This window comes from Uloborus diversus, chromosome 9 (assembly GCF_026930045.1).
Source record: "Uloborus diversus isolate 005 chromosome 9, Udiv.v.3.1, whole genome shotgun sequence".
In the NCBI taxonomy this organism is placed as follows: Eukaryota; Metazoa; Arthropoda; class Arachnida; order Araneae; family Uloboridae; genus Uloborus; species Uloborus diversus.
The window spans coordinates 150,228,338-150,247,275 of NC_072739.1; the positions used below are offsets into that span (position 1 = coordinate 150,228,338).

At 37.2% G+C, this 18,938-nt stretch overlaps 1 protein-coding gene across 1 annotated transcript in view; it reads right to left on the bottom strand.

The window, feature by feature from the left end:
• Positions 1 to 371: 371 nt before the first annotated feature.
• The window catches only part of LOC129229676 (bestrophin-2-like), a 31,627-nt gene continuing 13,060 nt past the window's right edge, over positions 372 to 18,938 (bottom strand). The window contains exons 3-9 of the mRNA XM_054864034.1: positions 10,763 to 10,929; positions 8,543 to 8,697; positions 8,342 to 8,419; positions 6,263 to 6,415; positions 3,721 to 3,801; positions 3,404 to 3,555; positions 372 to 1,954 (exon numbers count right to left, since the gene is read on the bottom strand). Of these exons, the coding sequence (XP_054720009.1) occupies positions 1,039 to 1,954; positions 3,404 to 3,555; positions 3,721 to 3,801; positions 6,263 to 6,415; positions 8,342 to 8,419; positions 8,543 to 8,697; positions 10,763 to 10,929 (1,702 nt within the window). The 3' untranslated portion in view covers positions 372 to 1,038. The remainder of the gene's footprint in view (positions 1,955 to 3,403; positions 3,556 to 3,720; positions 3,802 to 6,262; positions 6,416 to 8,341; positions 8,420 to 8,542; positions 8,698 to 10,762; positions 10,930 to 18,938) is intronic.

Here is an 18,938-nt window from a genome sequence, read left to right on the forward strand (position 1 = left end):
TCTTTTTTGGGCTCTTTAAAATCGGGGACCCATGTCCAACAGCCTAATTGGTCTGTTTAGTAATTGAACTCGGATTTATTTGTATAACACTATAGGAATAAAAATCCCATGTTTCGTTTTTTATTTGATCCATGGAATTAACTTAAACGAATGTCACATATATTTCAATGTTATACCTTAGAAATGTGAGCTCCTGTGCAAAAACTGATGTCATATTTGAGCTAAGGTTACCAAATTAATACGAAATCAGCCCAAAATACCTGTGCACTAAAATGACTCTTCCCCTGTGTTACCAGTACAATGAAAAAGCTGGGAAAAGATTTCAAGTGATGCTAACAACAAGACATTAAAAACTTACTCAAAACTTTATTGCTGCTTTCATGCTAAACAAGTTGAGATAATAAAATTACAGGACTTTTTAAAATGTCATTAAAATCACAAACTAATTCAAGTCAATTAGCACAGTATTTCACTCATGAAGTTAAATGATTCCACTTCGTTGTCAAAAACAATTCCTTCGGAATAAGTTATGTAAAACTTTTTGCATGAACTGATAAAAGGAACAATCTTTGGTTACTTATTTCCTTATAATTCTACTGGCACAATCGTTTTGCTGCAACGCAAGGACCTTTCGCCTTCACTTTCAACATCTTATGAAGCACACCTAAATAACTTAACACAAAATGTTATAGGACCGATAATTTAAGAAACAGTAAATAGTAATATACTATAATTAATTTATTTTCTGCGTATGAATAAATTTTTCCTTAAATTTATTTAATGTAGAAATTTACTGTTGAGATGTGTCGAGCGAGTACAGAAATATTCCTTCTTGCTCTGTGCTCACGGACTCGAACAGTGATATAACATTCTGTGCTTGATTTTTTTTGTATCCTCGCGTAAAAGTTAACATGTTCTATATCGCTTAACTCTGCTGTCCTTCGCATGCATTATGTGCATAGAGCTTACTGCAAATAGGAGTTGTGAAAATGAAAATTCATGATGTACGAAAAAGCTTGTCTACGTTATGTTCTACTATCATGCTCGAGAATTATGCGACGTAAAATCTTCCTCTTCGTGCATTTTTCCCATTTCAATAACCGCGGAACTCTTATCGATATTGTCATACACATCCATGGACGTTGGATTTGAATCGTTATCGTCTTCCTCGGAGGAAGCTTCGCTGATTTCCAACGAACAGCAAGATTCGTAACCTTTTAACGCGCAATCTTTACGATGGCCTTGTGATGTTACCACTCTGTTCAGCTCTTCCAAAACTTTACTAGCTTCTGCCACCAAGTTCTGGACGTCATCCATTTGTTTCGTTTTCAAATCTTGGCACTGAGGTTCTGTGTTGACCATGGATATCGGCCTGGAAGGCTCTTCTGGGATGGGAGGCATGTAGCTTTCCGTCTTCTGATATCCAGTATCCACTTCCATGGGGTTCGGAGCTTCTTTTTCTTCGAAATTGGCCACAACTGGTGCCATCGCTGCAGCCATCGCTGAAACGATGCCAGTGCCTTCACACTCTGTAATAGGGCCATTTGCATGAGCCGTTTCAGCCTGTTGTAAATCATACGACTTATGCCTATGCCTGCTGATACTACTGGGATGGAATGATATACTTGATGCACGGCTGTGCGTCGGAGATTTCTTTGCCAGACTGGATTTTCTGCTCATAGTAGGTGTGCTTCCACGAGGAGGAGCAAATCTTTCCATGTTGACGGCATAAGCAGGGTTTACATGCCCGTGATCTTTAAAACTGTCCGTCTTTTGCATGGATCGTTTACGAATACTCTGGCCAAAGTTAGAGTTCAAAATGTTCATGAGAAAAGAAGGTCTGTAGCGAACACCATTTGCATGCTTCATAGAATCACTGGAATATACATTGGCTTCGTTATCCTCCTCTAGCAAAGTCTCCATTGGTAAGAACTCTGCATCGGCAGGATCGACTCTGAAAATATGCGACAGAAATGTTACTTTCCTGTTGGCACAAGTCAGAAACTATGGAGTGAGATATTAAAAATTATATTATGCATAGCGAAAAAAAGAATTTTGTTTTCTTAAATTATATGAGTCTCTAAGATACTTTTAAACCATCTTTACACAAGCAGACAAACACCACTGCCTTTTCACATGGTTTTATTTAATTTCACAACACTTACAGACATCAACATGCCCTAATTACACAAAAGTTAAGTAAAGGAGGTCAGGCGGGGCTTTTTGCCAGGTGATAGGTATGCTCTTTATATATTTAAAGATTCTCGTTGACACATTTGACAGTTTTTTTTTCTCGTTTACTAATTTAGTACTCAGTGAAAAACTAAAATTATAGCACCTGATACTAATTTATTTAAAAAAATTAACACGTTAAAAATATACAGAATTTGTTAGAAATAAAAATTATACTCCAAACGCAAACGAACAAAAGTACTGATCTATTTTATAGCTGCTGTCTTTTTTGTAGCTGAATGAAAATGCACTTAAATCTCATCAGAAAAGTTATGAGTACTCCTCCCTCCCTGTATCATTGACTGAAAATTCAGCCGTTAATTTATCATTGAGTTTGCTAAGTAGAATATCATTTAGCTACGGAGATGAAGAGGGGAACATAAGATGTATGAAAATGTAATATAAAGGTTTTATATTTTAAAAGTATCTTAAAAAGAGAGAGCTTAGTTATATTGTGCTCGTACGCTGTACGAGCACAATATAACTAAAATTTAAACCATATTTATAAGAACTTTATGTACCTCCTAAAACTTTCCCTTTGGGGTCGTTCCGCGTCAGTACTGCAAAGTAATACGAAAAAAGTGCTTGTTAAAAGGTGCCCGGAATATATTTTAATCTGATATGGCTTCATTTGCCTAAGGACACAGGAGGAATCGCATCGATTTCACTCAGGAGGGATCGAAAAAATGTTGTTTTTATTACTGATGCCCACTGAAGAATACTAAGCTCCTTCCGCGTAAAGAATATGAATTAAGGCTTGAAGAAGCGATTCTTGTAATTTAAAAAAAAAAAAAGAAGAAGAAAGGCCCCATATTAGGGTGAATTTCGAATGTAGGCTCAATTAATAAATGGCAGCACCATTCACCCCCAGCTTCATAATTCAGTTGTTGATCTGAAGGTGTAGGAAAATCTCGAAAATCTCTTGACCTGTAGTAATTGTAAGCGACTGACTGCAGGGCGTTTGTACCCACGAATTTAAGGAGCTTGTATGCTGCATGCATTCTGTGGGTATTAAGCGGCGTCAAATTCTGAACAAAGTGATCCCGAGTCTAATGCCATCTTATCCATCAGGCTCCCGCCGCCAATAATTAAACATTATGCAAAGCCTAAACAACGAACTTTGTATGCATAAACCAAACTTTGCGTCATTTGAAATATGAAAGTTACTCACTCCAAATTAAAAGCAGATCCTAATTGAGGATTCACGACATTCTTAGCAGTAATTTTTGTCTGTGGTAGCTGAGGAAGCATTTCGTCCCAGAATATATCCTTCCGCAGTTTCGGATGTTTCGTATGGAAATGATCCACGATCAAATACACAATCTGAAATAAATAAAATATTTTTTTAAAAAATAGCTGGTTTAAACTTTAAATGCAGAAGAAAAGTCTATGAAAAATACTTTAAGTGTAAAACTTTTATCCATATGTATTTTATAGGTATGACTTTATTCTGATATCCTAACACAAAATGTTTTGTGCAACATGTACCTGACAATTCCTATCCAAACACCAATTTAGCTCAAAATCATCATCATCTTCACCGTAAGGATTGACTATTTGTTCAGCAACCTGTCGGACAAAAACAAGGAAATTACTTTATAATTTTAAATGATCCTTCGCATTAAATAAATAAATAAACAAATAAACGTACATTTTTTAAATTAATTTCTGGATCAACAATTAGGCTCACGCTGTTCGTGGCTTAATGGCAACGTAGTTGACACGAAAACTCAAAAACATAAAAGGAGAGAGAAAATAATAGAACAATAATACGCTTCAACTGAACGTCTGCAAGTAGATTTGAAATTAACTAAATTTAGGTCTATCGGAACCTCAAATAATATCCATAATGCGCCTCTCTGCGTCCTTCTCTCCTCTAACCTCTCAAAAGACACAAATAAATGTAATTGAAATCTTTGCATCCATAATCAAGTGTTTTGAAAATTTCTGCTTTCTTAATAACTTTCTAAGGCTGAGCTGAAATCTAATACATGTCCCTATTAATGTCCCTATGATTAATTAGAATCGCAGCTATTCCGATATAATGATGTTTAAGTGTGCATCACAATATTATTCTAAGGTGAAATGAATAACTTAAAGTTTTCGGCTCTGAGATGCAGTATAAGAAAGACTTTAAACTAATTAAGAATAAAACTTAAGATATACCTACGCTATACATATTGCTGTTAGTTTTAAAAGAATATACATCTAAATGTGCTTTATTTCTTTAACCAATCTTAAGGCAAAATATAATTTTAATGTACATACAACTAAGGTATTTTTGGCATTTGCCGGCAACATTGAACTAGAAAACTAAAAATGATTATCCATACTGTATTGGACATAGGAGGGTGATTATCATTTTATTAGTTTCAAGGGTTTATTTAAGACAGCACTGGCTTGACATAATCATTACTGAAAGTAATGGTCGACTTTTCGTTAGTTGAGCCAATGTTACGCGAAAAAAGGCCATAGTTATATCATTTGAGGGTAGCACCTAATAGATAAAAAGAATTATTAAACAAAAACAAAGAACCCTACTGCGACAAAAAAACTAAAAAGAAAAATGTATAAGCCCAGTAGTTTAGAATGTTATTAAGTACCACTGAATAACTGCACCGTTGAAATAGTTTATAACCGTACACGGATAAGACAAATCATAAATTTAAAATCAGAATGGAAGGATAAACAGTCGGGGTTCATTCCTTTCTGATTCAAGGAACCCCGTAAAATTTGAATGAACCCCGACTGTTTATCCTTTTATTCTGCTTTTGAATTTATGATTTGTCTTATCTGTGTACGGTTGTAAAACTATTTCAACTGTGTAGTTATTCTGTAGTACTTAATAACATTCTAAACTTATACATTTTTCTTATACATTATTCTTTTTAGTTTTTTTTTTTTTTTTTTGGTTTTTACTCAGTAGAGCATTTGTTTTTATTTAATAATTTTTTATTTGACACTTTTAAAGTTAATTTTCATTGACTTAATTATTATGATTATGATACGATACATTTCGCAATCTTGTCGTTTTATTGAGAGAGTTTGTTTGTACCGTGAGGTCTATTAAGTAACTTGCGGTGGTCTAAACTACTGATAATTAGTCCCTCTAGGGACCTAACTCCGCTTAAAGCTACATGTGCTTGACCTTCGGCAAAAATGCGCGAACTTAAGTCAACCACAGCACAGTTATATAAACAGCCATGATGACGCGAAATCGGAAACGTCCCGTCAGTCAAATCTTTCTCGCAAAACTAAAGAAGCCTGTCGAGAAAGTACACGTCGCGAAACTCAGTCCCTTGAATCAAGGCAAAAACAAATGCAACATGTTAAAGATGAAAATCGAATTAGTAAACGTTCTTTCTTTTGGTGCTTATTGCACGGGTTTATTTTGATGAGGACTACAATCTGAGTGTCTTGCTTTCGTTACGCATTATATACTTTTTATTACAGTACAGAATACAAATAAAGAACACATGAAAGACATTTACATCAGAAAGAGGGGAAAGTACATCCGGAGCGAGGGTGTCTTGACCCAACGAAACAAGTGGGAGAAGCAATCGCTTAGACCACTCGGCCACTGAGATCCCAATTAGTAGACTTAGTAAACAAAAAAAATCAGGCAGCGAAAACGACCTGCATTTGTCGCACGCAGGTAGCGTGCGACACAGCGTGCGACATCAAACGTGCGCCGATAACGAACTGACAAAATATGGCAAACTGGTTGTTGATACGGTGATTTTTGATTACTGTCATGTGTTTAAAAACACTCCGAAGGTTAAGACAAATCGTTTGACGTAAGAATTACCAAAATTGACCAAGGCGTTTAGCCCCTAGAACGCCACATAGGAACAGACATACATACATAGATTGATAAACACATTACCCTCCTTTGCGTCGCGCACGCGCAGTCGAGTAAAAATGGACTAGTGAAAGATTAAGATTTTTACTACAACTACGCAGACACTTAATTCATTTAGCATACTTTTCCATTTAAAACTAGCAAAACCAAAACGTTTCAGATATTTACTTTCAACCATCCTACGTAAAAGAAGAACTGCAACAGAGTGAATACGGGAACATAAAGATCCACTTGGTGATTGGTATAACCCTGCTCTGGATCCAAATATTGCCTACCCACCATCAAAGCCACCGAGTACGTGTAAGTCGCGAGAGTGACCACCTAAATGACAAAATCAATATAGGTAATGAAGGTCGGCAAAATACATAAGCAAGAAACGAAATATTGTAAATAAATGTAAATAAACTTAAAAATTGTACTGGTATTTACTTAAACTAGGGTGTCCTCCTGCAAAAAGTCAGAACAACAACCTATTTTTGGATTTAACAGGACCATTTATGCTTCAGAAATAACGTCATTTTTATGTAACAGTGCTTCAATTATTTTAAGTTTGATATTTAAAAAAAAACCTTTAATTTGTTTTTGAAGTAACCAATTAATCCAGAAAAATACCAAAATTCGATACATTAACCTTTGGCAAGGCTTAACAAATGTTAATGTCTCTGATAAACTGTTTGACCATACCTGTGATAAGTTAAAACTTTGTTAAAACTGAGGAAAGTTTTATTCATAAATGTTTAACTTAAGGAGAATTCTCCACTCCTCCTCCTCCCCACTAAAAAGATAGGTAGAGGTACAATAAAAACATTTTTAGTTGCACAAATTCCTAATGAATATATATATATATATATATATATATTTGCTAATCTTGGCCCAAATTAATATTAAAATAGTATTGACAGGTAACAAATGAGGCAGGGAGAAGCAAAGGGATGTAAGTGGACATTTTCAAGTTTTGAGTAAAACGCGTTTAAAGATAACATCCTAGGTAGGCTTTCATTGAAATTTTTTTCTGAATCATGCTGTATAGCAGCAACTACCAGGGCTACTAGTACCATCTCTTGCCCCAAGATAGAGGAGGGGTTCACCTACCATGTGTACTGGTTATCTCCAAATTTTTAATTTTGCCACTTGTATCCCTTTGCTTCTCACTGCCTCAAATGGTCTTATGAAGGGATTACAGATGACAAACTTTCATAAATATACATTTTCAGAGCGGACAGTGATGAAACTGGTAATCGCACGGGTACTTGAACACTCGCATGGAATCACGATTTGAGAACTTAGATTTCCACTTTACTTGCCAACTGCATTACGTAGTAACCGTTTAAACCAAGCTGTTAATGCGCCGTGATGATTTAGTGACGAACATTTTTCGACAGCAGGGAAATCTGGAAGTATCCGACTTTCACCTCTTTAGGAAAGTAAGGGGATACTGTTCACTGAAGGAAAAACACGAACGGCCAGTTACATTTGTGCAAAAAATTCTGCATTGTTTTCGCGAAGTATTACTACAAAAGCTTAAGAATAGTCAGCAATCAATGCCCGACAAAGTATAGTTTAATTGCGCTCGAAGTTTGACACAACCTTTAAGTACGAGAAAGTCACATATGTGTCTGAGGGGGTGTTCACACCCTTACATATGTGTTTGATCAGTGCATGTAGTTTTATGCGACTACTTTCCATTGTAACTACATATTGAGTACTTACAGCAAAATTACATTTCGTTCTCTATTCAAGAGTACAAAAACCCCGTCTAAACATTCTATTCCAATCATATCATGTGGATCATCATCCTCGTAATCATTAGACAGCTGAGGCTCATCAACATGGTTTGGGCGGCTTCAAATCAGTTGTCTTAAATTTCTCATCGTTAGCTACTCGTTGATGCAGAATCCTTGCAAAAATAAAAATAGAGAGTACCCCACTTTTTTTTTTTTTTTTTTTACCTTAAAGTAAAATGTTTCGTCAGTTATTTTATTCATATTATTTAAAACTTATTCAAAACAATTCAGCTATACCACTTTGTTATCGGACATCCTCTTGTTGCTGGACATATTTTACCTTCAAAGATTATTTTTTACTGTTTAGTTTATGTTGCTACAAAAGCTTTATTAAAAAACTTTTTTAGACTTTTTTCATTTAATTTTTCCTTTCAGATATTTAAACAAATAAAAGTCGCATGCTATTTAATTCAAAATAAAAAAATACAACTTTTTAAATTGAAATTTCTACTTGTAAACTCACCTGAGTATAAACGAGGGGGACACTTATCCAATCGTAATTGAACATCGTACCACAGGCGCTTCTAAACAGACAGAATTCCTAGAACAATAATTTCTACGATTAGATGTTAAGCAAATGTTGATGTACCGCTTTAGCTCGCTGAAATGCACACAAAACAGTTGCCAATAAAAAGATATTCATTCTAGTAGCATACTTGCGTACCCTAAACAATCCATCTTCTAAAATTGAATCTTTTATTCTACCTTCCTTTTTTGCCCGCATGACCAATGCGCTGAACCACACTGCCGGAAGCCACCACTTGCCGTAAGGAGCGTCCAAATTCTCGTACACGGTACGCTCTTCCTTTGTCATAATTCCTAACGAAAGCGAAGAGATAATTATCATAAACAGACCCTTAGAAAAAACATACATGTTGCCAAATATAAATTCAACAAGATCTTAAGAATTTGTAAATCAGCGGGATAGTTTCGTTTTCCCTACAAGTTGTAGTTATTGCTTAGGTCTCCTTGCGATTTCTCTAAAAATTGATAAAATTTCACTTCAACATAATGGGGTCGTTTTCGAAATTTTAAAAGTTTTTTTTCTGTAGGAGCATGTTTAAAAATATAGGATTTGACCATTTTTAAAACAATTTGAAAGTTTAATATTTAAAAAGAAAAAAATATTTTAATCGCTGCACAGATTCAATTTCCTTTTTTACGCTCTTGCATATGACATCAAATTGATGAATGCCATTCACTGATGTAATTAGCGCAGAGCGCAATATTTAATTCGCTTCTGAATTATCATAAACTGGAAACGCGGTAGACATGTCCACCGCGTTTCCAGAGTTGCAACGTAACTGGAGTACAACTGGTTTACAACGTAACTGGAGTACAACTGGTTTACAACGTAACTTTAAGCGTAAACATTCAGCGCGCCAAAGTGCATCACTTTTGACGTCATAAAGACCCCGCCGTATTTGAAAAGGACCGTATTTGAAAAATTGGACATTCAAAAAAATTAATTAAAAATGAAACGTTTTGCTCATTCTATAACTTCAGTAACTAAAAGTAGTACTTTTGACTGATAAAAACAACCCCATTGCAGGACTATGGAGTTGAGAGGGAAAATGACCGACGACTCCAACTTCTCGGGAGTTTTAGAACCTTCAACTTCGAGTCATTCTCCGAAATCAGTCTGACTCAGACTCTGACTCCACAACTTTGGCAGAGTTGTGAACTGTGAGGGAAAACAACCGGCTATGACAGGTGGAATTTTCAACCTTTGACTTCCGACTCCGCAGCTCTGCATAATTGTACGTAAAAAAATCGTACGTAACGAAACAGGGGAACGATTTGAATTTTTTCCAAGGGCATGGGAGCTGATTTATATACAGTCAAATTCCCTGTAAGTACATTTAAATGTTGACAAGCATAACGAGCCAACGCGCTTTGAGGAAGGGGGGGGAGCGGGGGACATTCGGACGTTCACGTAACTTTTTACCTGGGCTTCAAACCAATACTAAACAAAAAAAAATCCGTCGCTTTGGTTAAAACGAGTATCTAAACCGAACAGAAAAAAAAAGAAAAAAACTTTTTTTTTCTGTTCGGTTTATATTCAGTTATTTTGCTACTGTAATGAACTTAACACAAATTTCCAGTTTCACTTCCACCACATAATTATCTTCATTACATGTACATTTCAACCTTCATGATAAAATTATATTTTTAGTACAAATAAAAACATACACCAAATAATATTATTCATTTGTATTTGAACCGTTATTTTTGTTTGAATGAAAACCGGAAGTGAACAGATGTTTTTTTTTAGTTGAACCGGAACGAAAAAAGATAACTATCCGAAGCTCTGCAAACGCTATGATTTCTTGGTGCACTAGGACATAAGATGTAACAAGAAAGTCATCATCATTGGTATTAATGTTAGACCATCAGAACCAGAAAGGTGAACATCCGGTTAACATGCGGAGGCAGACCCATTTACTATTTTGCAAAGATGCCAGTTAGCCAAATTCAAAGCAGAGTCACATCAAAATTGAACGAAGTACCCGCATCAAAATTTTCCTCCCCTGTAAGACTCATTCAAATTATATAGAATCGTATTAGCTGGACGCCATGTCAAACAAGAGTAGACAGTAGCAACAATTTTATTGTCAGCAAAAAAACATAGAAATTGGTTATTTTATGGAAACAAGGAGTGCCCACGGGAATAAGGGGGGGAGGGGAATGACTTAGATTGTGTCATTGAAATTTTTAAACAGTTTTGTTTTAGAGAGCTTTGGGGGTATCGTTCATTGAGAATTTCACTCTTTTTGACAGGGGTGAGAGGTCGATTTTGGGACGATGGACACCCTGTGGAAATGTGCTGGATCAGAGACTTCGCACACTTTGCATGCCCTATAAGAGCTGGCTATTTGCTCACCTGATGCAACAAGATGTTGCGTAGAAGGAAATCTCTTCTTGACAGACGTGCTGACAGATTGACACGTCAAGGCTTGCATTAGGATCAAGTAGCGTCCGAGCGTCCTCCGAATCATGCGACTCCTTTCATCAGCACCGTGCACGTATGCAGCTATCATATAGCAAAGTCTGAAGAAAAGACATCGTTTGAAGTAAGTTTAGACACACGAGGCAGACATTTACAGAATATGATTTTTTTAAACATAAATCTAAGTTATCAAAGAAATATTTAACACATAAATCACGTCATATGAAAATAAATCGTGGACAATCACGTACTGAAAACAACTGAATCGAGTCGTTACCAAAGACATGGCATTAATCATTCGGAGTTCAAGTCAAATTTTTGTTCAAAACAGTTTCAACTCAACAGTTAGAGACACGTTTCCATTTAAGTCTCACAATAATGAAGTTTAATACTAAAGTACTGACTAACCTTTTAAAACACGATAAAATAATATCGTTTTTCTTCCTCTCGCTCTTTGGTGATAGCAGAAAAGACTTTCGAAATCCTATCACCGAACAAAATGTTTTTTAGTTCCCCTCATTAGCAACCCTCATATATACACTGACATTTGTGAAAATAGCAACACCAAGAAGGAATAATGCAAATGAACTGAAATTAACAGGAAGTGTATAGCAAGATAAAATATGCAAATGATTAGAATTACAGAGACGTCGCGCATGCGTGGACCGAGTTACGCCATCTGCACTGCGGCGTCGACTCTGTATATTAAGGACTGTAAGGATTTTTTGAAATCATTGTATAATTATCTGCCGATGGTAGATGTTTCTCTAATACTCAAAATGACTCGTTCAAAACTCAGAACGTCATACGAACGAGTAACGAAGTTCAAATGGGGCCGCATGATCTGCATGCGTAAGGGTGAACTTACGTATGGAGAAATCAGTGCCCGCACGCAGTGTAATGCCTTAACTGTGATTCAGGGCCGTTCCAGGGGGGGGGGGGGCGAGCGGGGCAATCGTCCCGGGCGTTACGAAATGAGGGGGCTTCGCAAGGCGCCCCTCAATTCTTACCGCGATTCAGGCCATGTAAAATAAACAATACAGTGAAGGAGAAATCCTTCGTTTGCACAAGATTAGACCATTTGCTCTGACTCTTGGTTTTTCTAGTAATTAGCGTACTATAAACATGATTTCAAGAAGAAATCATTATTTTTTAGACTATATTTCAGATTAATTTTGATTATACTTTCAATGTAATTACTTTTTTACGTTCATAGTTTAATTGTTGGATTAGTATATGTTAAATTCAAACTTTTTTTTTCCACATCGCATTATCCACGGAATATACGAAGCTTCCCCCCCCCCCAGGTTGATTTTAGGATCTGCGGATTATAGGTCGCCCTCGGATAATACGCAGGAAAAGAAGCCCTTCCCTGGAAAATTTTACAAAATTACGGTCCAAAAAACTTAAGCAATGTTTCATATTCATAGGCTATTCCACCTAAATATTTTGTAAGTGTCGTTTAAAAAACCCATTGCTTGTAATATTAAAGAAAAAGGCTCTATGGGGACTCTTGCCCTAATATTTTCTTAAACTCAAATCTTAAAATGCAATTGTGACACCATATTTTGTAATATTAATGCCAGTAATTTTTCAGAATTAAATCTCCAGAATCGCAATTCTGAGCGATTTTCGATGTTGTTGAGTATTCAGGTGGTTTTTCCTTGAAACTTACAAAAATTTGATGCAAAAAATTGACATCTTTGTTTTTAACATATCAGAAAGCTGGTATTAAGATGGTACAAGTAAAACCAAAAACATCTTTAAAAGAATCATTGGATGAGTCCTGAGTGAAATTTAATTTTGATGTAATTTATTTCGATAAAAATAAATTTCTATTTATAATCAAAAAAATATTTATTCGCGTTCTTAGTTTGATCAGTATGAGTAACTAATTCAGTTTTAATTGTTGTTTAATTTTATGATGTGGGGTAACATTTTACAAGATAAATATTTGGATTTTTACTATTTTCATTTTTCGAAAACATTTTGGAGTATTAATGCATAATAAATATTAAAAACAGTGTTTTAAATTGTGTTATCCATAGCCCTTTGAATGTTTTGTTCATTAAGATGTAAAAAATTCAAGTATGACATATTCATGCGTATAATGCATACTAACTTGATTTATCTGTGTGTAGGGGAGGGGGGTGCCGGAAAACTTTCTCCCCGGGCGTCGTCAGCTTTTCGGACGGCCCTACTGTGATGCGTATTTATAAAAGATGGACAGAGGATGATGAAATTAGCCGAAGGACTCGCGCCAGCTTACGCAACCAAACGACGCCACGAGATTATCGACACGTCACCCATCTAGCTGTGATGGATCGTTTAGCGTCCTCTCGTACGCTAGAATAACGCTGAAGTATGGTTACAGGTGCGTCACACTTGCTGCATCACAGTTTGTAGACGTCTGCTGTGCCAGGGCCTGCATGCAAAGATTCCAGTATGCAGGATTCCCTTTACCCTCAACCATTGTCACTTCCGGCTTCAATGGGCCCAGCAACACACACAATGGCGTCCGAACTAGCAAGAGGTCGTCTTCTCGGATGAGTCCAGATTTAATCTGCACTATAACGATGGACGTGTAAGCGTCAGACGTTACACATGGGAACGTCACCTCCCAGAGTGTGTAATCCAACGTCATACCGGCATAACACCAGGAGTCATGGTCTGAAGTACTGTTGAATATCAAGGGCAGTCCCATCTAGTCTAAATTACGGGTAACCTAAATAGCGAGCGTTACCTCAAGGACGCTATGACGCCGGAGGTACTACCTTTTCTTCAGAGCATTCCCGGTGCAGTGTTTCAGCTGGACAATGCACTTCCACATGTCGCACGTAATGTACAAGTGTTCCTCGGTGGACGATTGGTTACGCTACTTCCTTGGTCTGCCCGTTCTCCGGATATGATGCCCGTCAAGCATGTCTCGGATGCGTTGGTCGGAGACTCGTCCATGTGTCTCGTCCAGCAGTTAGTACGGATGAACTTTGGCTTCAGAATATAGCCATGTAGAATGCTGTTCCCAGTCGTGACATTCTGTACCTCTATGATTCGATGCCAAAACTTGCACAGGCCCTTATAGCTGCGTGGGGTCGCTACATTCAATATTAAATAACGCCTTTTATTTTCATTGATCTGTAATTTCGATCGTTTATTTGTAGCACATTGAGTACTATCTATATATATATAAATGAATGTTTGTCTGTATGTCATCCATGAACTCAAAAACTACCCGGCAGATTTGGCTGAAACTTTCACCGTTTGTTATTTTTGGTACTGGGAATGTTTATAGACCAGTTCGAAAAAAATCCGATCGATAGTTCCTTTTTTATTCCAATTTAAGTCACAATCCATTGGATAAATACGAATAAAATGATCGGCTGCAGAAATTAATTCGCGTGAAAGATCTCATTGATAAGAAGTTAGCTGTTGCCATTTTTCTTGACTTTGAACAAATAAATTCTTTCTTTATTGTTTTATGGCTTTTCATGCAACGGGGGGATTTAAAACTTTTTCTATTTGATATTTTTAGCGATGGATTGATCTTGCAAACTGCGTGAGTACAAAATTTGTGTAGAGTCACGGCTTCACTTGATACCTGGACCGATTATTATGAAAATTGCTATATATATGTATTTTTCAACGGAGAAGGTGCATAATATGCTCATTGAAGCCACTCGCCACCAGGCGGCACGGCAGAGTAGCAACTTCTGCCTCGTTCAACCGATTGTCATGAAAATCAGTATAATGATGTATTTTTTTGTTGGCGTAGCAACGCGCGTCGGGTACAGCTAGTGTGCAATAAACTTCATTCCTTTCCAATGAGTCCTTCCTGTTGTTGTAATTTTCACAAGCCTGAGTGTATATATAATAGCCAATGATCGAGTAACACTCTTAACGTCATCAACAATGAAACTCGCGCCACGGCATGATAATTTGATGACATAGTTTAGTATAGTTTGATATGCAGGGAAATGTTTTATTGGGACGAGGCTGAAATGGTTCACTGCTTTATTGGTTAACTTCACAGCTTTACTGGTAAGACTGTCATTTTAGGAGAAGGAAGAAACAAAAACGGGGTCAGTTAATGCTATTGACTGGAGTTTAGGGTTAATCCACTGGGGTTAGGGTTAAAATTTCAACCATCAAACCATCCCCAAACAGGTAATTACTTCGTTCAAATGTAGAAGCTATTTTCACCCGTTGATTTTCTAGTTGCATATGGTCTGGTTCCGTTTTTTCTTTTCATTTCATAGGGCTGATTGGGGTGGAAACATATAATCGCCCAGTCCCTATTTGTTATGGTGTTCCATTGTAACAACCACATAATGTGATTTTACATGATAGTCACAACGAAAAAAAAAAGAAGAAATTTCGAATTTTCTTCTTAAGTCACCTTTGAATGCAAGAATTAATCAAAAAAATAACGTTTCTTTCTGTTATGCAACAGGTTATGAGACGGTTTATCCTCCGATTCCTTGACATTTAAAATTCCTCCCCCCCCCCCTTAAGAGATTAAAAAGTAAGATTGAAACTGAAAAACATCAGGGAGGAAGAAAATTTCGTGTTGGCGAAACTGGGGGCACACCTATAGACCAAGAGCTGAGCCCCCAAAACGCGATTTATCTCTTTTATGGCTTGTGGCCGGTTGAAAAAATAAAAAAATGCAATTAAAAACTTTGGCTCAAATCCCCCCCACTAATTTTGGGTCACACGGCTGCGTGGGTGGTTGAAAGGTCAAAAAAAAAAAGAAAAATATTAAAGTGATGAGTTAAATGGCTAAAAATTATATAACATTAAATTAATAATAAAAAACACGTAGCGAATTTCTCCCCCAGCTATGTTGAGGCGAACGTGGTGGCCCCCAGGGATAAAGTATCGAGTATAAAACTTAAAAAAAAAAATGATCACTTACGTGTGGGGGGGGGGGATTTAACAGGGTATTAGTTTCATTATTTTGATTGCCAAAAAAATCCCCCCCCCCAGTAACTATGGGTCAATTTGTCAAAAAAAAATTTTTTTGTTCCTCTTTATTTGGTCCACGTCGAGTATTATTCGAACTTACGCATGACTCTTTAAATTGCAAAAAAAAAAAAACCCCCAAAGTTTGAACGTTTATTCGATAAAAAAAAAAAAAACTCGTAGCAATCCCCACCTATGGAGGGGGTTGCTACGCTGTGCGCGGTTTTACAACGTGGTGCCCCCCCCCCAGGGGTGAATTATCGATTGATTAAATAAAAAAAAATGATCACTTTCGTGGAGGGAATTTTACAGAGCATATATTTAATTGTTTTAATTGCAAAAAAAAAATCTCCCCCCCCCCCTCCCCTTCAGTAACTATAGATCAATTTGTCAAAAAAATTGTTTTTTTTTTTTTTTTTGTTTTTTCCTCTTTATTTGGTCCGAGTCGAGTACTATTCGCACTTTAGCCTGACCACTTAAATTGCAAAAAACGAAGTTTGAATGTTTATTCGTTAAAAAAACTCGTAGCAAATTCCCCCCATCTATTTGTGGGACGGGGGGGGGGTTGCTACGCGGTGCGCGGTTTTACAATGTGGTGCCCCCCGGGGGTGAGCTATCGATTGATTAAATAAAAAACAAATAACTGTCGCGAGGGAATTTTACAGAGTATAACATTTAATTGTTTTAATTGCAAAAAAAAAAAAATCTCCCCCTATCCCAGTAATTATGAGTTTATTTCACAAACAAAAGTGATTTTATGTTAAAAGTGCAATAACGATTTTTTTACTTGTAAATGTTAATGCGTTAATCCGATGCGTTAAATGAATATTTAAAATAATAATTTGGAAATTCATATAGATTTATTTACCTTCGGCATATTGGTTGTGATAGTGTCTATCTAGTTTGATAAAAATGTTCCTGCAATCTCGATGATATAAATCTGCTTTTGTTAACAACTCGGAAAAATCTAAATCACGGAATTTCAGTTTTCAGTGTTTTCGAATCTTTGAAACTTTTATTCCTTCAAATAAAGTTTCTGTCAAAACATTATTGTAGCGGATCCGGCGCGACTTCCACTTTCTTGAAATGAAGACACAGTTCTTGATAAAAACACAGGAGCTTTATTTACACTATGTACAGGAGAAATCGTTAACAACTGCTAAAATAATCATCAGTAATTAAGAAAATATCACTCAACACCGTAAACTCAACGGTTACACTCGTATTTACTTCCAAATACGAAAACAACACAGCGAAATGCCTCGCTATAAACAGAGCTAATACACACTCTCAGTACAAATTCTCAATTGAAAACTCTTTTTATCCATCGCTAACGGCTTATATACACACCGAAAAGAAATCTCTCAAATATTCCACACGCTGCTGGAAAAAAGTAGACCGTTATCAAATTTTATCAATGAACAAAAAGGAAATAGGGGGGTCGTATACTTTAGCCATATGAAAAGGGGTTGTATATTCATTACGGGAAACTATTTACAGGTTACGTTACTACAATAATTACTATTTACAGGATTTGTAACATTGCCCCCTTCCCAAGGACTGCACGTCCAGGGCAGTACAATCCCCAGAAAGGGTGCCAAACTTCTATCACAAGTTTAAAAATATACACATTAATTAATAACTAACAGATACAGAAAACACAGTAATAACAAGAAATATTACTAAACATTAAAAGCAAAAATTATCTACAACTTTTATGTTATCAACCATGGTTGCTTACGTAATACTCATGAACTACGGCCATAGTATGGGGCTAACCGATCATAATGTACAACCCTAGGTTTTGCATTAGGTGATTTTTGGATCCTCACTACGACGTCATTTAGTCGGTTAAGGACTTTGTAGGGTCCATCCCAATGCGACTGCAATTTGGGTGACAGACCTTTCCGTCGGATGGGATTCCATAACCAAACCTTGTCGCCTTCGTTGAATTCATGTCCAGTAGACCTTGTGTCGTATCGGGTCTTCATCTTCTCCGCCGCGATGTTGATTCGCTCTCGTGCGAAGTTATGAACGTCTTCCAACCGAGCCTGGAGATCCTGGATGTACTCCTCAGGCGATAAAGGCGCATCCGGAGGACGACCGAAGACGAGATCACAAGGTAGCCGAAGCTCTCGTCCGAAGAGCATCTGAGATGGGGCATATCCGGTAGTCTCGTGGACGGCACTGCGGTAGGCCAGCAGGAACAAAGGAAGATTCTTGTCCCAATCCTGTTGATTTCTGGATACCATAAGCGAGAGATTATTCAGGATTGTGCGGTCAAATCTCTCCACCATGCCGTCCGATTGTGGGTGTAGTGGTGTTGTCCTAGTTTTCTCAATTCCGAAAATTTGACATAGGCCCTTAAACACAGCAGAGATGAAATTCCTCCCTTGATCGGAATGAATCTGCAAAGGTGTTCCAAATCTCGAGATCCAGTGTTGGACTAGAGTCTCTGCTACGGTGGTAGCTTCTTGATCTGGAATGGGATACGCTTCGGGCCATTTGGTGAAGTAGTCGATGGAAACAAGAATGTATTTGTTCCCATCAGCAGTTCTTGGTAGAGGACCCAGGATGTCGATCCCAATTCGTTCGAAAGGAGCTCCAACGTTGTACAGATGTAGCTTCCCTCTGCTTTTCTTCTTCGGTCCTTTACGAGCAGCACAGGCGTCACAAGAATGGCACCACTTCTCCACGTCATCCTTCGCCTTGCTCCAGAAGAAGTGCTCCCGAACTTTATTGAGGGTTTTCAAAACACCAAAATGTCCTCCAGTCGCACTACTATGTATTTCTTTCAGAACATCTGAAATCCTTGATCGGGGAAGTAGTAATTGCCACTTAGACGTTTTGCCGTCATCAGATTCCCATTTTCGGTACAGTACGCCGTTCCGTAAATGGAGTGAGTTCCATAAAGCCCAGTATCTCTTTGTTGCAGGGCTGAAGATGGAAACGTCCTGCCAGCTAGGGCGCCGACTGTCACTTTCCATGAACTCCAAAATTGGTTTTATGTCGGGGTCTTCAAGTTGATCTTTTCGAACTTGGTCGTCACTCCATGGATCAAGTTCTGATGATATTGGAGTCACTGTCATCCGATAGGCGGTAGGGCTAGTCGTTCCATACTGTTTCTCGATTCGGGAACAATAGTGGC